The sequence below is a fragment of the Haemaphysalis longicornis genome, unplaced genomic scaffold, assembly GCF_048455015.1.
Source record: "Haemaphysalis longicornis isolate Haplotype H1 unplaced genomic scaffold, Haemaphysalis longicornis Haplotype H1 scaffold_6, whole genome shotgun sequence".
NCBI lineage: Eukaryota > Metazoa > Arthropoda > Arachnida > Ixodida > Ixodidae > Haemaphysalis > Haemaphysalis longicornis.
The window spans coordinates 72,756,118-72,773,755 of record NW_027526407.1 but is presented as its reverse complement, the minus strand read 5'-3'; the positions used below and the strand labels follow the sequence as shown (position 1 = coordinate 72,773,755).

The 17,638-nt window shown below is 47.1% G+C and overlaps 1 protein-coding gene across 1 annotated transcript; it reads right to left on the bottom strand.

Annotated features, from left to right (window-relative positions):
- Positions 1 to 2,668: 2,668 nt before the first annotated feature.
- LOC144141657 (atlastin-2-like) lies at positions 2,669 to 16,159 on the bottom strand. The gene is made up of 9 exons (XM_077673193.1): positions 15,829 to 16,159; positions 15,562 to 15,774; positions 15,244 to 15,471; positions 14,834 to 14,998; positions 14,723 to 14,779; positions 14,592 to 14,663; positions 14,376 to 14,525; positions 13,141 to 13,413; positions 2,669 to 2,799 (listed from the first exon to the last, which is right to left on the bottom strand). Exons 1-9 carry the CDS (start codon positions 16,153 to 16,155, stop codon positions 2,689 to 2,691), a joined length of 1,596 nt encoding a protein of 531 aa, XP_077529319.1. The 5' UTR covers positions 16,156 to 16,159; the 3' UTR covers positions 2,669 to 2,688.
- Between the last annotated feature and the right edge of the window lie 1,479 nt (positions 16,160 to 17,638).

The following is a 17,638-nucleotide window of genomic DNA, read 5'->3' as shown; positions in this document are numbered from 1 at the left end:
GTAATCGCTACATACGGGGGGCAGGGACAGGCTTGTGACATATGGGGACATCACCACTCACTATCGCTTAGGCCGCCTGAAATACCCGGCGGCGCATCCTTCCCTCAGTCGGTGGCAGTCTGTGGCCTGTCGACTCTTGCAGTCCAACACCTTTCGGAACCCCGTAGCCTACAGCCGCCTATACGCAAACCATTACAAATAGCAATAGATGGTGCTCCGAACGAGCCAACCTGCAGCACATGGTATGGGCCTGTCCCGAGAAACCACAACACACATCACAGACAATAGTGATAAGGACTCTGGAGCAATGGGAGGCCGTGTTGCTCAGCTCCGACCAAGAGACTCAAAGCAGCCTTGTCCAACTGGCCGAAGATGATGCTAGGGCTCACAGCCTCCTGGCCGCTATCTGACGGGGAAGGACCGTCGAACGCTCCCTTTCGTCACCTTCCCTCCCCCAGTTTGGGCAAAATAAAGTTTTCTCATCATCATCATCCACTTCAACTGCCGGCCGCGTGAGTCGTCCCGTCGTGGCTCGCGGCTCGGGATCCTATCTGCAGTCACACGGTGCACTGCTCGGGCGGCGCGAGCTTGCTCGGCTGCCGCGGCGGAACTGTTACAGCTTAAGCAGCTCCGCTGTGAAAAAGAAGGAGTCGTATATTTTATGGGGCTACGCTTTTTCTGCGGAACACACTACGGCGCTAAAGTTGACAAACAAAGAATAGGGAACAAGGCCTGATTACCAAGTGCTTTATATACCAGGTAACACACGTACACAACAACGCCATCGCCGTGGTGGTAGTGGACCACACGGGACAAACCCTTTCCTCAGCGACAATACTCCCAAAAATGCTACTTCTGCAGAACAGGCATCAAATCGATGTAGCCTAATACATGGAGCCAGACACATATTCAGCGACTCCAAAGCCGCCATACGTAGCTACAGCAAACGACGGATATTACAAGTCGCCGGAAGAATACTTCGACAGCAACGAGCACCAAACTACAGGACCACTAAACTAGTCTGGACTCTCCTGAACACGCAGGGTTACACGTCAATAAACAGACCCACACAGCTGGATGCGAGATCGTCACCCGAGCAGCAATAAATCCACCCGCAGCGGCAACAGAGCGCTCACAGAAGTTTGTACACAGATACAGACATAACGGACTTGTACCGCGATTAAACATACCAGGCGCAACTTCCTAGTTTCCAACAGCAAAGTGAACGCTGCACAAGCCAAGGCATGGAGGCAACTGCAAAACGAATAACATACCTGAACCCGGTGGTCTATAGTCGCTTCCATCCAGAAATCTTCCCGAATGAGTGAAAAAAACCGCCGCTACCGCGCAGACCTCATGTACATTACGTGGAAATGCCAACAGAAACGACAGAACAAGACGCCCTACTCCCTAGACATCACACATCTGAGCACTAAGAAGCCCTGCTGCGCAGCTCCGATATCCTAATGCAGCCACGAGATGCACAAATGGCCGAAGAAACCGCCACGAGCCAAGATGTCCAGGCTGACTAAAGCGGTAGAGATAGCCCTAGCTCTCTACTCCTGGTTGAATAATGTTCTCTCTCTCTCTCTCTCTGTGTCTCTCACGTACACAAATCCTACAAAAACAGACAGGCACAGAGGAGAAAAGATCTATGAATGTTAGCCATATCGCACAATCTAGAACCCCCTTACCCACTTGGTGAGGGGATCCGGTGTGCTCCTGCTGGTTCGCAAGAACTACACACCTATTATCCCCGGCCCGGCCAGAGGTCCAACCGAAGCCGCTCCTCGAACGCAGCTCATCATCCTTCGTGTCCAGTGGATTGCAACAAAACCATGCTATCCCGCAGGTTGGTACAAAATCGAACACATCTTACAATGGTTCATGCAGCTTGAAACGTAACGGAATGTGAACATTAAACATAAGGCTTTCCTACTTTTTCCTCAAGCAGGCCAGGCCCTTTAGAATGTAATTTTGCGATTCATTGACTTACTAATCACTGCAAGTTTGTTCATTTATTTTTACACATACAATTCTTATACACCCAGGGCCAAAGCTTCACAGAGGGAAGTAGGTACAAAAATGTTGCGTAGGGCGTTCAGAAAGCTGACTTGTTGTAATAGTGAATCCGAGTCCGAATTGAGCCCGAATTGATAGCTTTTTAAAGGAAAAGTGTAAAGGCACGAAATCTGACTTCATACCATTGGAGTATCAATGTGTTATCTGATTGATTTGATTGTGTCGTTTAACGCGCCGACACTACACAGGCAATGAGGCCCGCCGTAGTGGAGGGCTCCGGATTAATTCTGATCACCTGGGGATCAATGTAATATCTAGTTTAAATGTAATTTATAGCATGTTTGAAGTGTTGATGGGTAGGATTGCTTCAGTGATGCCAGTCAGTCCTCGTACATAGCGCGTACGCGAGTTATCGGCGGTGCTCATTGCTGTTACAGTGTTTATTTCAATTCGCACACCGCTCTTCCGGTTTCCAGCTGGGGATTTGTGTTAAAACCTGCCCGTGCGAACTCCGGACCCAACCTACAACATTTCAACGAAACTACTCTGCATTACAAGAGAGGCGGGACCACCCGAAAGAAGAATTTTTCTCTTATGGCATACAAGCACTTAGCGATGGGCCTTTGGAGCCACATCGGTGACCGTCGGTAACATAGCGCTTCTTAGTCAGTCGTTTTTGCTGCGTTTTGGCTTTGCCAAAAGGGGTTGCTTCTCCTCATCATCAGTTGCCTTGACGTCCAGATCCAGAGCCCGACCTCCCCGCCGGAGGTGGGCAATCTGCAAAAAAGAATTTATTTGCAACTTGGAACTGGCTCTTTTCCTGGAGACATTGAATCAATGCCGCTAGCCTCGCAATGAGGAAAACAGAAAATTACATCAAAACGACCCGTTTGGCTTTCACTATATATTTGAAGTATTCTTTTAGCGTACAGTGTTTCTACACTGTGTGACCGTTAACCTTAGGTAAGGTGAGCAAGTTATGGTTCCTGTAAAAGGGAAGCTATCGTTGCGTTATCAGTAGAAGGGTCTTGTCGGCAAAAATTTAACGCCGTCCCTCGGCACACGAAGTGGCTGCATTGCAGAGGGGAAAAGATGGATGGAAATTCAGCGCGAGTGCAAGGGAGGGACGTATTGCAGCAACAGCCACTCCCCCACCCGCCCGGACTATCGCGTCAAGCCGAAGTGGGGTCGGTGGCAACTCTTTTTTGGCGCAGGTGCCGTTACACGTGCTCAGGGTGACGTTGGCAAATGGAGGAAACCGAAATGGCATTGTTGCTCGAGTTGTTGAGTCTCCGCACGCCGCCTTGTGTACGCGTTGATACTTGTTGTTAAATGGAGTGCGAAGAAAGTGAGTGGCCGAGTAGGCGGCAAAAAAATATGCATAATGAACGACAGCAGCGAAACGCTGGGACCATTGAACAATCAAAAGGAGCAACAGACAGCAACCCCCGCGCAAGCGAAACTGACTTTCCCACTTTAAAGGAGCCATGAAGAGAAAATACAAGTTCGTTTAATTTGAAAGCACTAGGATTCAGTATCTCACTCAGCTCCATTAGAGCCACAAAAGGTGTTTTTTAACGAAAAAAAAGCAAGAAGTATTTAAAAACTTTCAAATTTTGCGCCACAGTGACGTGTTATGAGCAAGAATGACGTCATACGGGCCAACAATAAAATATAATTTTTAGTGCGTTAACTACACGTTAGCATTCAAGTGATGCGGTCAAATGGAACTAGAGGCCCCATTACAGACGTCCAGTCATGTGTCGTCGCGACAGGTCAGTTAGGCGGCCGCCAATCGCACAAACAAGGTTCCGTGACGTCATAGAAAAGTTGCGGGAAATTGCCTAGGGGGTCGCCACGGCTTCACACGTTTTCTTTAATATCTCCATTATTTGTTCAATGATTGCGATGATATTGGTATCATTGTTACCGGGACTAAGCAGTCTTTCTAATAAACCCAACTTGTATTTTGTCTTCATGGCTCCTTTAAAAGGCATGTGAGCGGCTGTGTCCTGCTCATTCTCTTCTTGATTTGTTTTTAACAACGGAGCTGTCCTCGAGGTGGCCCTTCCGACAGTGTCTTTTGGTGTCGTGTCACGCTCTTTCTAAAGCAGCTTTCTCCGCGGCGGAAAACCGGTTCACGGTATTGAAATAGTTCATTAAAATTAAAAAAAAGGGCTGATGCTTGACTGAGCTAAGCCTGGATATGCAAAGCGGAAGCTTGGCTTAGCCTGGTTAAGTCTTGGTTTAACTTGGTTAACATTTGATTTACCTCTTATTATTATAGTATTCATCTAAAGCCTGCCTAAATCTACTGATGTGGACCCACCTCTGGCGTACGGCTCGCCGAACGATATGTGCGGGTGGTGAGACGCTGCTTGCCGATTATGATTAAAATACTCCAGCTCCCGCGCAGCGCTTAGAGAAGACGGTCCGGCCTCGTTCACATCCATGGCCAAGCTCGCATGCACACGGCGAGTCATGCGGTCAGGCGCGAACCGGCTGCGGAGTGTGGATGCACAAAGCCGACAGTGGCAGCGGCAGCGGCAAGCGAACGCTGCCGTCGGCGGAGCTCGGCCTCGTGAATTACGTAATGCATTGCCAAAGATACAGCGCAGCTTCGGTCAAATGAAAGTCAAATTTACTGGGACGGCGATACCACTCGACAAGATTTGCATAGCTTTGTCTTAAAAAGCTCCTAACGCCTTTATATTTTGATGTTACGCCTTATATTGCTCCAACAAAACATATGGGCTGACAGTTGAAGATGACTTTACGGCGCTTTGTAAAATCTTGGTCTTTGTAAGTTAGTTTCTCCGCACTGTGGTTGCACAGTCAAGTATGGCCTTCTAAGGGGCTATTATTATAGAAAACGGCTTTAACTCTTGTGTAATCGAAAGTATCCCTCCAAAATTACGTGACATTTAGCTGCTAAGATGGCTCCTCCATTACGCAGAGTTTCATTTACTTGTCATAGTTGCCAGTCACGTTGTGAGCGTTACAGAATGGCTGTCTGCTGTCTGCTAATACATGGCAAGCTGCGGGGGAGTATGGTTAGAGAAAGCAGTTGTAACTGTTCTTTCATCGAAACTATTCCAAAACAAATTTTATTAAAATTATCCCCTAACACAATTCTAACATCACGCATCACAGGTTTGCTGGTCATCTCTCTTCACGGAGTGGGAGGGCACTGAATTTCGCTTTTCGTGTTTACCGCGCTGGGTTGGCATGTGAACGACTACGTCGCGTTTATTCTTTTCGGCGTGTGTTTATTTATTAGTCGCAGTTCATATGTGTAACGTGCAACATCAAAGCATGACGTTTACATCCGTGTATTAGGATTAGCCACAGAACAGACCTCAAATGCATATTTGGGGCCAGGCCACAGCCGTACACTGTGGTGCCACACACAAAACTTTTTTTTTTCAATATACACGAGTCCATATCCCTAGTAAATAGGTACTAGTGCAGGGCTATATGCAGCACTGAATTTTTTGGTGGTGATGCAATAATGAGCCTATTATGTGATCGTCGGTTAACTTATATCCGGCCAATACTAAATATGCAAAACGGGGTAATGAAACTTAAAACGGCTAGTTGCAAAGTAAATCCCATAACTTCCTGTGTATCTAACCCTTTAGGATCACATACCTACATGAACGTCCTCTGCAAACACCTTCAAAATTGTCAATAACGTACATGTACGTCATCGCTTTTTCGCCAACTTCTCGTGCTTGGCAGATGCTTCCACACTGCGGAAATACGTCAAATTATTTTCTTGCGCCGACGACTCTTCTTTTTATTTTCTTATGATTTACTTTAGGGGCGCGCTAGCTATCGCTTGCGTATCCGGTAACGAGAGGGCGCGCTGGTTATCGCCCACCTAAGGCCCCCCCTTACACCCATCGGGTGCCTCTCGCTTCTTGCGCCTGACCAAGGGCCCCTGCGAAACTGATGGGGCTCTTCTCTCTTTTTTGTATTTTTTAGGGGTGGTGCGTCGTCTATCGCTCCCGCATCCGGCCGCGCGCGCGCGGGCGCAGCGGCTGGTTTCGATATCGTCGTCCGGGCACTTCCCGTTTTCTGCGCCCGCGGAACTGATGTCTATCTGATTTCGATTCACTCAAAAGGTGGCGTCTTGTTACTGTGTAGTTTTAAATGCAGAGCATTTCTTAGCCTCGCCTGTTCCTGCGTCGGACGGTGTAACAGTTCCGCGTCCGCAGCAGGTGCGCCTCTCCTTCCCTCCTCTCTCTCAACAGCAGCTGGCGCGCGCATGCGTCGTAGTCAGCCAGTTCGCTCCGTCGCGGTCTCGGCCTAACAGGTGCGTGATAGCAGCGCGGTGGGGCGTGGAAGGGCGCGCGCTGCTGGCGCATGCGCGATCTCCCCCCCGTACTGCTCTCCCTCTACTGCGCGCGCTGCAAATATAGCGGCTAGCGGTCGCTCGTGTTTCAGTCACTGCGTTGCTCCTTCCTTCCTTGGTTGACGCTCGTGCCCACGTTTACTCATGTCTGCTACTCCAGCATCACGGAAGAAGCGATGGAAGCAACACTGCCTTCAATCAGTACTGAGGGCCCAATGCTCTGCATTTACTCGTGTTCCCCTCGCGGGAAGGCGCGGGAATTTTTTTTTGTATTTAGAATTTTTCTTGTGTTACTCATGAATAAACCACATGTATGTAACAACACAAACGATTTTTTTGTCACTGCATGGTCACCCTAAAAAATTAGGATAATTTTGTCTCGAAATTTATTCACCAGAAGAATTTAAATCAGCAATAAAAAAATGGACCCTGCAGGGTCGCATTTGACGAAAAAAGTCGGCCCCCAAAAGGCTGGACAGGTGTTTTCAAACTTCTCACACCACACCGTTCTACTAAAGAAAGTGCCCCGTTAAAAAATTTGATGCTTTTATTTTAGAAATCCGTATAACCTCGCATCGAGTACGTCACAATGCTGCCAATCGCATAACCGTAGATTAGTTTCTCCGAAATTTTGTTTCCTGGGCCGCATAACATCTGGCGAAACACCAACCCAGTTGGACTGGCGGTTCCTATCATGTATTTCAAACGCTTGGTTCACCTTTCTGCTTTAAAAAAAACGGTTTTTAGCTGCGGAGCACATTAGGACCGCACAATGTCCGTCCGGGCCCTTGCGCATAGCATTTACAATCGCAAAAAAACACGCAGGCACCGGTAGGATTCGAGCCTGCGTCTGGTAGACCACACAGACTTAGTGTCAGTCGTCTTACGCATTGGGCTACCACCGTGAGTTCAGTACCCGAGAGTCAAACGGCTTACTCCCTCGCCTGTAACGGTGCGGAGTACCTTAGGACCTCCCAATGTCTGTCCGCGTCCATCCGTGCGCACACCACCATCAAGCGAAAATCAAGCGAAATTCGATTTGAGCCGTGAGTTGCAGTTTCATTTAGGGAATAATCAAGGAACAACTCACGGCTTAACTCAAATGACGGTCGGGGCGCAAACGGGATGTCACTGGGGGCGCAACTTGGATGTCATTTCGAGTCCACGTACTTCGCATCCTCGACATCATCCACGGAGTGGAGATGGTGCCATTTTTCTACAACCACCTTGGGCCACTTAATCCTAATATATTTAAACACACCGTGTATACACCTATAGTTGGGCATCAGATTATTCAGAGAGAGAGAGAATAGTCTTTAATGATACTGGTGAGGTTAGCCTGGCCAAGGCGCCTAGCTTGCTACACCAGATGTATAAAAAAAAAAAAAGAAATCGATGAAGAGATGATGATAATGACTGTGATGAAGAAGACGCGCTCATTAAGAGAGTCCTGTTTAAAAAGTCTGATCAAGTCCTGTGCTTCGCAGGAAAGACAGTAGAGCTTTTGTCGCTCGAGATGCTCGTTTAGAGTTCGTCCAAGGGCCTAGCACGTCACTGAGAGTTAGGCCTCTAGACAGCGGAAGACCCAAGGACGCTAAAAGGGACGTTCTGGCGGCTCTATACCGCGTACACTCACATAGCACGTGGTTCAAGTCCTCGCGCACGTCACAAAGAGTGCACAAGGGGGAAGCGGCCTGTTTCGTCTTGAATCGAAAGTAATTGGTGTAAGCGACATTTAGCCGCACACGGTGAAGAACCGCTTCGTCATGCTTGGAAAGTCCTTCAGGCATCCTAAAGGTCCCGTGCGGGTCTATGGAGTGAAGCGGCGCGTAATTATGCGGCGCAACAGCCCACATGGATCGCTGAAATCTCCAGGCAGCCTTGGACGCGAGGGCAGAAGCATCTTTTCTGGAGAACGGTATCGGTGTCACTGGCCCGTGCAGACCATGCGCTATCGATGCCGCAGTGTCCGCCTTGACGTTTCCAGTTATACCGCAGTGGGCAGGAATCCACTGAAGCTCTACATGATGGTGTGCATTTAGAGCTTGTAAGTGCAATGCATGGATGTCTAAAACAAGCTGTTCTTTCGGGTACGATTTTAAGCACTGAAGGGCCGCCCGAGAATCCGTGAAGATTGCCCACTGACGTGCTGGTTGCTCGATGATGTAGGCGAAAGCAGCCCGCAGAGCGGCAAGTTCGCCGGCGGATGCAACGTCCAGTCTCTTCTTCGGCTGTATGACGTCATGTGCGTAGGATTGTTACGCTACAGCCTTCCTGTTCTTCTCCCCCTCTCAAAAGGAAATGCCAGAGCCCTGCAAAGTATGCAAGCGCAGGTCCTGAGGGTGTGCATTGGAGTTCCGAAGACCACATCCACGGTGGGAACTATGGTGGAGTGTCGACGACTGGCACCACTTGCTCTTGGCACGCAGGAGGTACTTCGGGCTCAATTGAGATTTGCAGCACGGCAGCAAGGTCACCCATTAGCACTCAGCTCAGCCACTGAAGTGCGAGACCTTCTGCCTCTGCATTTCCAGCACCCTTCTCCGTCGCTACAACCGCCTTGGATGTACCCGCGTCTGCAAATTACAACTGGAGTGCCCGGCATTACCCGCAAACAGGATATCGCCACCCCTGCCTTAAAGTTCTTCGCCTTGGAACTGCTGTTCCAAAAATACAGGGCCCACACCCATCTATACACGGATGGGTCTGTGACAGCTAGCTCATCGGCTATAGGAATCTGGTTCCCGTCCTCCTGTACCGCCTTCAGCGCAACGCTTAGCCTCAGATTATTCATCCACCCAAGCTAGCTTACGTGATTCATTATGCATGTAATAAACGCCCGTTATATTTCTCTCCTGCCTGGCATGACACTCTGTTCTCAGTGGCTTTTCTGGCCAGTACCTCCAACAAAACTTTCTTAGCGTAGTTTTTCTACGAAGTACTTTCCGGTCTACGCTGCGCAGCTACAGTTTGGTACCACTGTGATGTGACGCCAAAATCTGTCTGTCTGGGCTTTTGTCCACTGAAAGTCACCGTTAGGGAACTTCCGAAGCATTAAAATTGTTACTTGGTATCCAGGTAGCTCAAACGTAATTCCTTTAACGTATTTCATTGCTTTTCAGCTGAAGTAGGCTTTTAAGGCGAAGGTTCAGTGTTCTCACTGATGGCACCGCGAAAACGCCGAAGAGAACGAAAAAACCCTTTCCGCGGACGGATTCGCGCTAGAGTACCCCGCGTTATGACGCCGACGTCTATCCAATTTCTCCCTTCTGAGATGATCGAAACGGTTTGGAAAATATAGACGATAACCAAAGTATCCGTCACGACAAAGCTTCGCGTTCAACCATCGTCGTGATTTGACGGAGAGGCGCATTATTTTCACCTTACATGTCGCCACATCGACACCTTTACCGGCATTGCCTGCAGCATTCAAGCGGTCATCTCGAAGAGGACGAAATAGTCGCTGGTCAGCGTAACAATGTCTCCGAGCGGCTTCGCACAAGACGCTAAAGGGTGATCGAATAACAATCCCTGACTATCCGCTAGGGATATAATAGACGAAAACGAAGCAAAATGCACAGGGTCTCTGATGTTAATCGGCCACATTTACGGGAAATCTCAGTCTCAGATGTTACAAGCGACTTGAAGACAAAAACACAAGTGGTGATGCATTAGACACAAGCCTATGATTTACTTTTGTTCATGGTCTATTTTGCCGCAGTCCCATTTGCCATCGTCTTATCTTTCTTTTAGATGGCACCCATCTCATTCACCCGCCTTGTCCCTGCATCCGGCGTCGGCATCGTCGTCGTTGTCGTCGGCGTCCACCCCTCCCCATTCTCCTCGCCACGCCAGCTTCGCTCTCCACCGCTCACCCCCTCTCCTCTCCAATAGCGAACACTCTCTCGCGAGGGGCATTGGATTGGATTCGATTGGATTGGCTTGGCTTGGATTGGATTAGCTTGGATTAAACTGGATTGTGTTGGATTGTGTTGCGTCACAGCCGCGGCAGACGCACTGGCGCCGGCGCGATGCGCGCTATAAAACGCGGTGCCTGCGCCGCTCCGCTCCATCGTTCCAGCGCCGTTCCTCCGCTGTCCAACGCTGCAACGTGAACCCCCTATGCGTCGCATCTACACAGGGGTTCCCGCGAGGGGAGGTGGGAGTTTTTTTGTAGCTTGATTCCTTAACCGGCGACCCTCCTACCTGCTTCCTCACAAATTAGATTGTCATCCGCATTTTTCACTGTAATTATAGTAATTCCGCCCGTTAAATGGCTATATAATTAGTCGCCATGACTACTTGGCGCAGTTGTCTTATTCGCCCCTTGTAAGTCTTAGTAATCGACATTAAATGCAGTGTTCATCCACATAAATCTCTCCGGCATCCATCGAAATATCATGTGATAAACATTATTCCCTTACACATCCAATTTACGTCATCTAAGTATTCTGCTGTGATCCGTGACCCTACCCCAAAGAAAAATTTATTGAATTGGTTACGTTTTTGTATTTCTTAATTTATTAAATTATGTGATTTAAATCCCTGTCATTCTTCCTTACTTCTTGCATTTAATTTGATTTGCCTTACTTCGTTTTGATGTGCCACAGATTGCTCTGTCATTCACTTTGATTTCCTTTTATTCCTTCTGAATGGCTTTGATCCCTCCTAATTCAAACTGATTCTCCTTAATTTGCTTTGTTTGCCTTCCTAATTACCTGAAATTCACCTTCATTCCCGTTTATTTCTGCAAATTTCATTCACTATTACACCTGTCAATGCACTTTGATTCCTCTTCACCCACTCTTAATTCGTGTATTACTTTCCCATGTATAACACCCTTTCAGTGCTTAGTACCCATCCGAAATGGATTTATTCAATTCGATATATTTCATTTACCCTAATTCGCCTAATAACCCCTTTAATTCACCTAACTATACTTCGATTTTTTTTTCATTCACTTCAATGCCTCCACAAATCTGGAGTTCTTCTTCCTTCCACTTCAACTGCTGTAACTCGCTGGAAGCGTTCCGAACATTTCGCACACGACGGGTTGTGACGAGCGGTTTTCGGTCAGGGGCGTTCATGGAAAACTTAAACGGACCGACAACCGATTTTTGTCGAGTATATGTTCTCTATCCCAAATGAAAGGGCATCCCTTACAGCACCTTAACGAGAAACGGTTTTGCTGATAACGCCCTAGAACTTCCTAAATCGAAATTTTCAGGTACGAGCCGCCTGTCTCCTCCCAAAAATAATGCTGGCAACCATGATGTACAGTAGCACGGCAACATAATTCGTCTGTATGCGAGACGAAAAGCAATATTTAAAAACTTGTCCCCAGCTGAAAAAAAGTGTGAATCTCGAGCTTTCTTAATCCTTTATATGCTTTTTTTTTAATTCAGTAGTCTATTTAAGTCTATTTTGCACGAAGGCGCCGTCACTTGGGATGGCTGATTGCTTGAATCTGGCTTCACATTGTAGAGGTCAGCAGGTCGATTCTCCCCGGGCACGTCTTTTTTCTTAAGCTGCCGTTGGCGTATTTGGAAACTTAAATCGCATATTTCGGCAGGAGATACACCCCTCCCCTACCTTAGGCAGAATCGTCAAAGCTTCTTCACTGGGTCTGTTCACTGAACGCTGCCGTTGATTCTGGGCACGGAGGCTCAGTTAGCCACACTGAGAGCAACCCAGCTGTGGCGGGTATGGTGTGTCTCGACAATTTTCAAAATAATGTTCAAAAATACATATACAATTTCGACTTATACAACTACTTGTGTTGAAAGGTTTTCAATAAGTGAATAAACGTGTCAGCAGTAGCAGTAGCTGCTATGTTTGCAGGTCACGAAGCCGGGACACATATTGTAGTGTCAAATTTCTACACTATACGAAACGCCACCCTTGCGATTTCAGAGAGTATGGTGTCAAATTAAAATGATTTCCGCCAATTTGTTTATAAATTGCTTGTGGTTACCAGGCCATATAAAAAGCTCGCTTTCATTTGGAATAGAGAACATACGCGCGACAAAAATCGGTGGTCCGTTCCTTTAACAACGAGGCATATAGGGTTTCCGCCCAATAAACATGACAGCTGGGTGCTTCGAATGCCGTGGTCAGCTATCCCGACGCACAAGGCACCCGCATAAGAGTACAGTTGCGGAGGCGCCAAAGCAACGAGCTGCAGCTGCTTGTTTCGGCAGAAGTGCCTACCCAAGCCCATAGAAGAAATGAGCCACTTTGGAGCGCTACTGACCTTGAAGGAGAGGTACGAAGTATTCTTCTAGTATATGCAAGCTCTCGCACTGATCTATGACGCGCTTTCGTGCTCAAAGTAAGATGAAAGCTGATGGGTATGAAGAAGAATATGTAGTGCGCAAGAGTAAATGTGAACAGGCAAACAGCGTATTTGAGAGTTCCTGAAAATAGAAGAGGGGATTCGGATGAAGGTTATTAAGATGATTGCAGGGAGAGGTGTGCGTGCAAGTGCGTGTGGGTAAGTGCACAGAAAAGCTGTCTCCGCTAATATGAACCTAAGCATACAAAATACGCGGAATATACACACTTTCAGGAACTTCAGTTTCCTATTACCACACCCGTCCTTGTGGTAACAAGAAATTGGAAGTGATTTTGATAGGTGTGGCCATGCGATCACGAAGTATTTCGATAGCGGGGTACATGTTTTAACGAAAGTGCAATACCTCAAATTCAGCACATCCGGTTGTTTCGCATATGAAGCTTGCCAAAACAGACAAAATACTTACGCTGTCCCATACATAGTTTACTGGTGTGTCCATGAAGGTGAAGATTTTCCTCCAATGGCCCCTTGAAGGGACGTTATTCCTCACGGCGGCGGCAGCAGTGCTTGCACCAGCCACCCCCAAGCAGGCAACTGCACCGCCAACCAGCCCCACACCCCCAAGGCCTGCCATTGAGATGATACTGAGTGTCGCCATCCCCGACAGCATAACCGTAGTTCGAATCCTTGCCTTCCCGTCGTTGCATTCGACAAACCGGTTGAACGACTTGTCGATTTCCTGCACAAACCAGTAAAAATGGAAGTCAGTTACACATGTTGTACCTTGAAATTCCGCAGAAGAGGATATTGTGGGAAGAAGGGCTTTAAATTTAGAAGCGTTGGCACAGTAGTACAATTGCCATTGTATAAAAATACCACTCGGGTTTCTATACCGTTTGGAGTGCCCTTTTTACAGCATTAGATTTCTGTTGGGTCGAGAATTCATTTTCAAATAATGCATTGCGTGGGTCACGAAACCTGGTCAACAATTACTCCAGTTTACACAACACCGCGTGGGCTTGAAAAGCGTCGCATGTAGCAGCAATGACGGCGTCCAGTTGAATTCGCACGCAACTGGACAGATTTATGTTACGCCTCGTCATACAGACCGCATCTCTAGTCCACAACTCGTCGGTGCACAGGCTATTCCGCGCAAGGAAGACGCAATCATGCGTCTGGGTACTCGGTCATTGTGACCTGTTTGCACTGGCTGTATTTGTTCAGCCTAAACTGTCATTCGGCCAGCAGAGGTTAGTTTAGGCCAATCTTGCTTAACCTTTCCCACGAAAAAAATTCTGCTATGAAAGACACGCGTGTTAGTTGACGTGAGGACATAAATACTTTTCAGCCTTGAACATCAATACAGTGCATACCTAAATTTCTTAAGTGACCTCGGAAACTGGCATATCTGATTGCCATTTATGTTCATCGGGGTCATGTTGTTATTGTGTTGTGTTATTTAACGAACTATCGCAAATATCAACCCATGCTGAAAAAAGAGACGCACTTGGAAAAAGTTTTAGCAAAATTCTGTCCGGTGGCCCGCTTGCAACAGCCTTCGCAAGAAAGAAAATTTTTGACGTTTTTCAATTACTTGTTATAGTTTAAAATATCATATGGCACTGTTCTCGAAATTGGTGATTTGGAGCCTCTCCATCCTTGGCGTTCGTCTAGGAAAATATTAAGGGGTAGGATACTTACATCGTTCAGCTCCTGTTGGCACACATTGGAGTAGAAGCGTCCGCCCCATTTAGTGCTTTTCAAGAATAACTTCAATGCGGACTGCTTCTGTTGATCATGGTATTCTTGCAATTTTCTGGGCTCCCACCAACGCCCGTCGAGATTGCAGTGCTGCATTAAAAACTTAGTTGTTACCAAAGACGAAACATCTCGCCTCTGGCCTCTTTCTTTTCTCACTTTCTCCATTGCAGACTTATATAATTCTTTGGCTTCTTTCTTCGCATGATGGTTGCACACCCTCGCGGACGCCTGCACCACAAGAAAAGCGATTTTGTTCCAGAGTGCAATGTGAAGCAACGTTCGCTTACCTCCAGTGTGAACATGGGAGGCGGCAGCACGCCACTACTGAATATGTCCACATATGCCTGGAAGAACACTTAAGCAGTAATACCTGCGATAAGGGAATCTCGGCAGCTTACCTTGAAGTATTCCAGCAGCTGTTTGCAAGAGACCTTTCTCCCATGGATCTCTTTCACTATGAGCTTGTCAGGTGCTAGGATGGAAGGAACCAGCTCTTTCAAGTGCTGTCTAAATGTTTCCGCGATGCCAGAGAGTCGCCCATCAAAATACTTTTCCGTCGCCACCTGAAAGTTACAGAAAAAATAGGCGTTATTATGATGTGAGCGATTCAAGTACTGGCAAATGCTTGTCATTGTAGCCGCTGTCTTCAAGGCGTGTATTCCCCTTCCTGAGCACCACCCTTATCTAAAACATTTTCATTCTAAACATTCCTATATGGTTTTCACTGAATTATATTGACAAAAGGGTGCACCCCATTATCTAATGATGCTGTAAAGGGATTTACTCATGAGGATCTAACACAGCATACCTTTTCGCCTGGATGGGGCAATAGGAAGCAATCAATATCTGAAAAACAGAATCTGATGTGCTGCCGCAACGCGCTCAGCTGTTTCGGCATTTTTGGGGTGATGTCCAAGCGCTTTTGAAGCAGTAATTTCCCTCCTCGGGCACCGTAGTTCAAATCATACGGATAACTCCAGTCCCGCACCAAAAAGAGCAGTTTTTGGAAGGGTTTGGCTGGGGTGTCTTGCTGTTCCTGCGAAAGTGTGGCAAAACGTAGAGGGAAGACCGACCAACATTTCGCTTCTGCTGCAGCGAAAATACTCGCAATGGAGCACATACTCGCCTTCAGAGCAATCTGCCCGTAGTCCGCAAAATACTGAAGGTATTGCAGGTCGTCCTCCTGGATATTCTGGGACAAGTTGTACACTTGTACTGAGCTTATCATGGTGCTCAGCGCGAAAATGGTGGCGCAATCCTTCGTCGTGGATTCGCAGTCGAAAGTTCCCTGAGTATCCATGAGGAGGACAGCTATCTGCTCTCCATGAGGCGTTTCAACCTGCGCATTCGCAGCGCTACAGCTGCGCCATGTGTAACAAAGTCGCCACCTTACCAGGAATGCTTCACTCCAGACCCAGATGCCTTTGGTGTCGCCATCGCAGCCTCCTCTCCCCTTGAAGCCACTCAGCGGAGCATCGACATCACCAAGCCAGCTTTCTTTGTCCGCACTACGCATGTAGCGGAGGAAAAAGCCCAGCAGGAAGGACTTGCCCTTGCGGAAGGCGCCTGCCACAGAGACTATCGCCACCGGCTTGTCTCTTACATGTGGGGCAAGGAGAATGCCTCTTAGTGCATCTTTATCCATCTCGAAGGTGCCGTCATCCTTTGGGCGCAAGATTTGCAGCGGCCGACCGCGCTCCATCCCCTGCGCCATAGACATCCGGAGTTATCCTTAACAAAGAGAGACATTACACATTTTGCTTCAAGATAAACATGCCACGAGGCCATGGCGAAGACAGTAAAACCGACAGTAGGGCTAGTTGGTGTTGATACATCGTTAAGCAGGGCTTGAAACGGGACGACAGCAGAGAAGACGAGGGCGCTAAGTCGGAACTAATTTTATTACGCATAAACACAAATGTATACTCAGAATGAACACGTGCCCAGGTCAACCCCCCGAAAGTGCGGTTTGATAAACAGAACATTACAAAGGCTACAGGATTACGATTCGATAAACACAAGATTACAATGTTCACATTCAACAAACAACCCACCAAACAGCTAAGTTAATGCATTTGATAGGAAAAGAAATTCCTTTTTATGTAATGCCACCGACGCGTGGCTGGCACACATTTAATCGTTATTTCATCGAGAGATAATTGAAGCTTTCTATGGAAGCTTTCCATATAAGAAAGAACGATGAAATGGGTGTCAGGTACGCGTCGGTGGCATGCCTGCTACGAATCACGGTGTACAGGTTCATTGTCATTATTTCGGCCGATCTGAGTTTTGCGATGCGTCACCGCTTTTCTGACGTAGTAATAAAAGCTTATTGCCGCTTCCTTGCAATACACTGAACGTTGAGGGACCGAACTACAGCATACCGTTCTTGTCTGCGCCTTCCAATGGCGTTCCAATCTGTTATAATTCTTGAGAAAAATAAATATTCTTTTGATAAGTTTGTGCAAAAACGGGAATTGTGATGTCGCGTGGGTGTAGTGGTTCAGGGCTGCAAGCAGGTACAGGAGTCAAGTTTTAAATCCCGATGACAGAGTTGGAATACAAATTTGACCCTAGTAAGCTTTCTCGGATATTCTAAGGAGGTAATTACATTAGTGTTCATTGGTTCAAGAGGCGAATCATGCTTGCTGTAACGCTTGAATGTAAAACGAACAGCAAGTTTTTTCATTTGTTCGTTTGTTAGTATTTTCTGTAGATGGCTCCAAAGAAATATATATATACATTCTAATCTAGAAATAACTAACGTGTTGTAAGCTAAAATTTAGCCATGCCAAAGAGAGTATCTGAGCCGGTGTCGTAGGAGGCCAAGTCAGCGGCGAGCAGATACGCAGACAGAATCGATGTGCTTGGACCATTTCTATTAACTGGTAACTGTCATGCTCAGGTACTCAAAGCTTTCCGTTTGAAAAATGCAGTCATTTACACAGTACTGGTATTCAAGGGCACAATATTGTTGGTAATGTGCATGAACAGTTTTTTGTAGATTAAATTTTGCGTAAGATTTCTCGCACCATTTAGAAATAGCGCTGAAACTATCACTTAAAATAATTCATCATGTTTGTTTTCAATTTCCTTCTGAACTAAGCGATAGCCAGAAAACAATTTTACACTGACGCTCTCAGTAATGTAATGTATAAGATCATTGATGTATATTAATAAAAGCAACGGCACTAGAGCGCTTC

Coding starts and splice junctions, on each gene's coding strand:
- LOC144141657 (XM_077673193.1), bottom strand. CDS start 16,155: ATGTCTATGGCGCAGGGGATGGAGCGCGGTCGGCCGCTGCAAATCTTG. Junction 14,999..15,243: donor TGCCCCATCCAGGCGAAAAG/GTATGCTGTGTT, acceptor TGTAACTTTCAG/GTGGCGACGGAAAAGTATTT. Junction 2,800..13,140: donor TAAACTATGTATGGGACAGC/GTAAGTATTTTG, acceptor TCTTTTTTGCAG/ATTGCCCACCTCCGGCGGGG.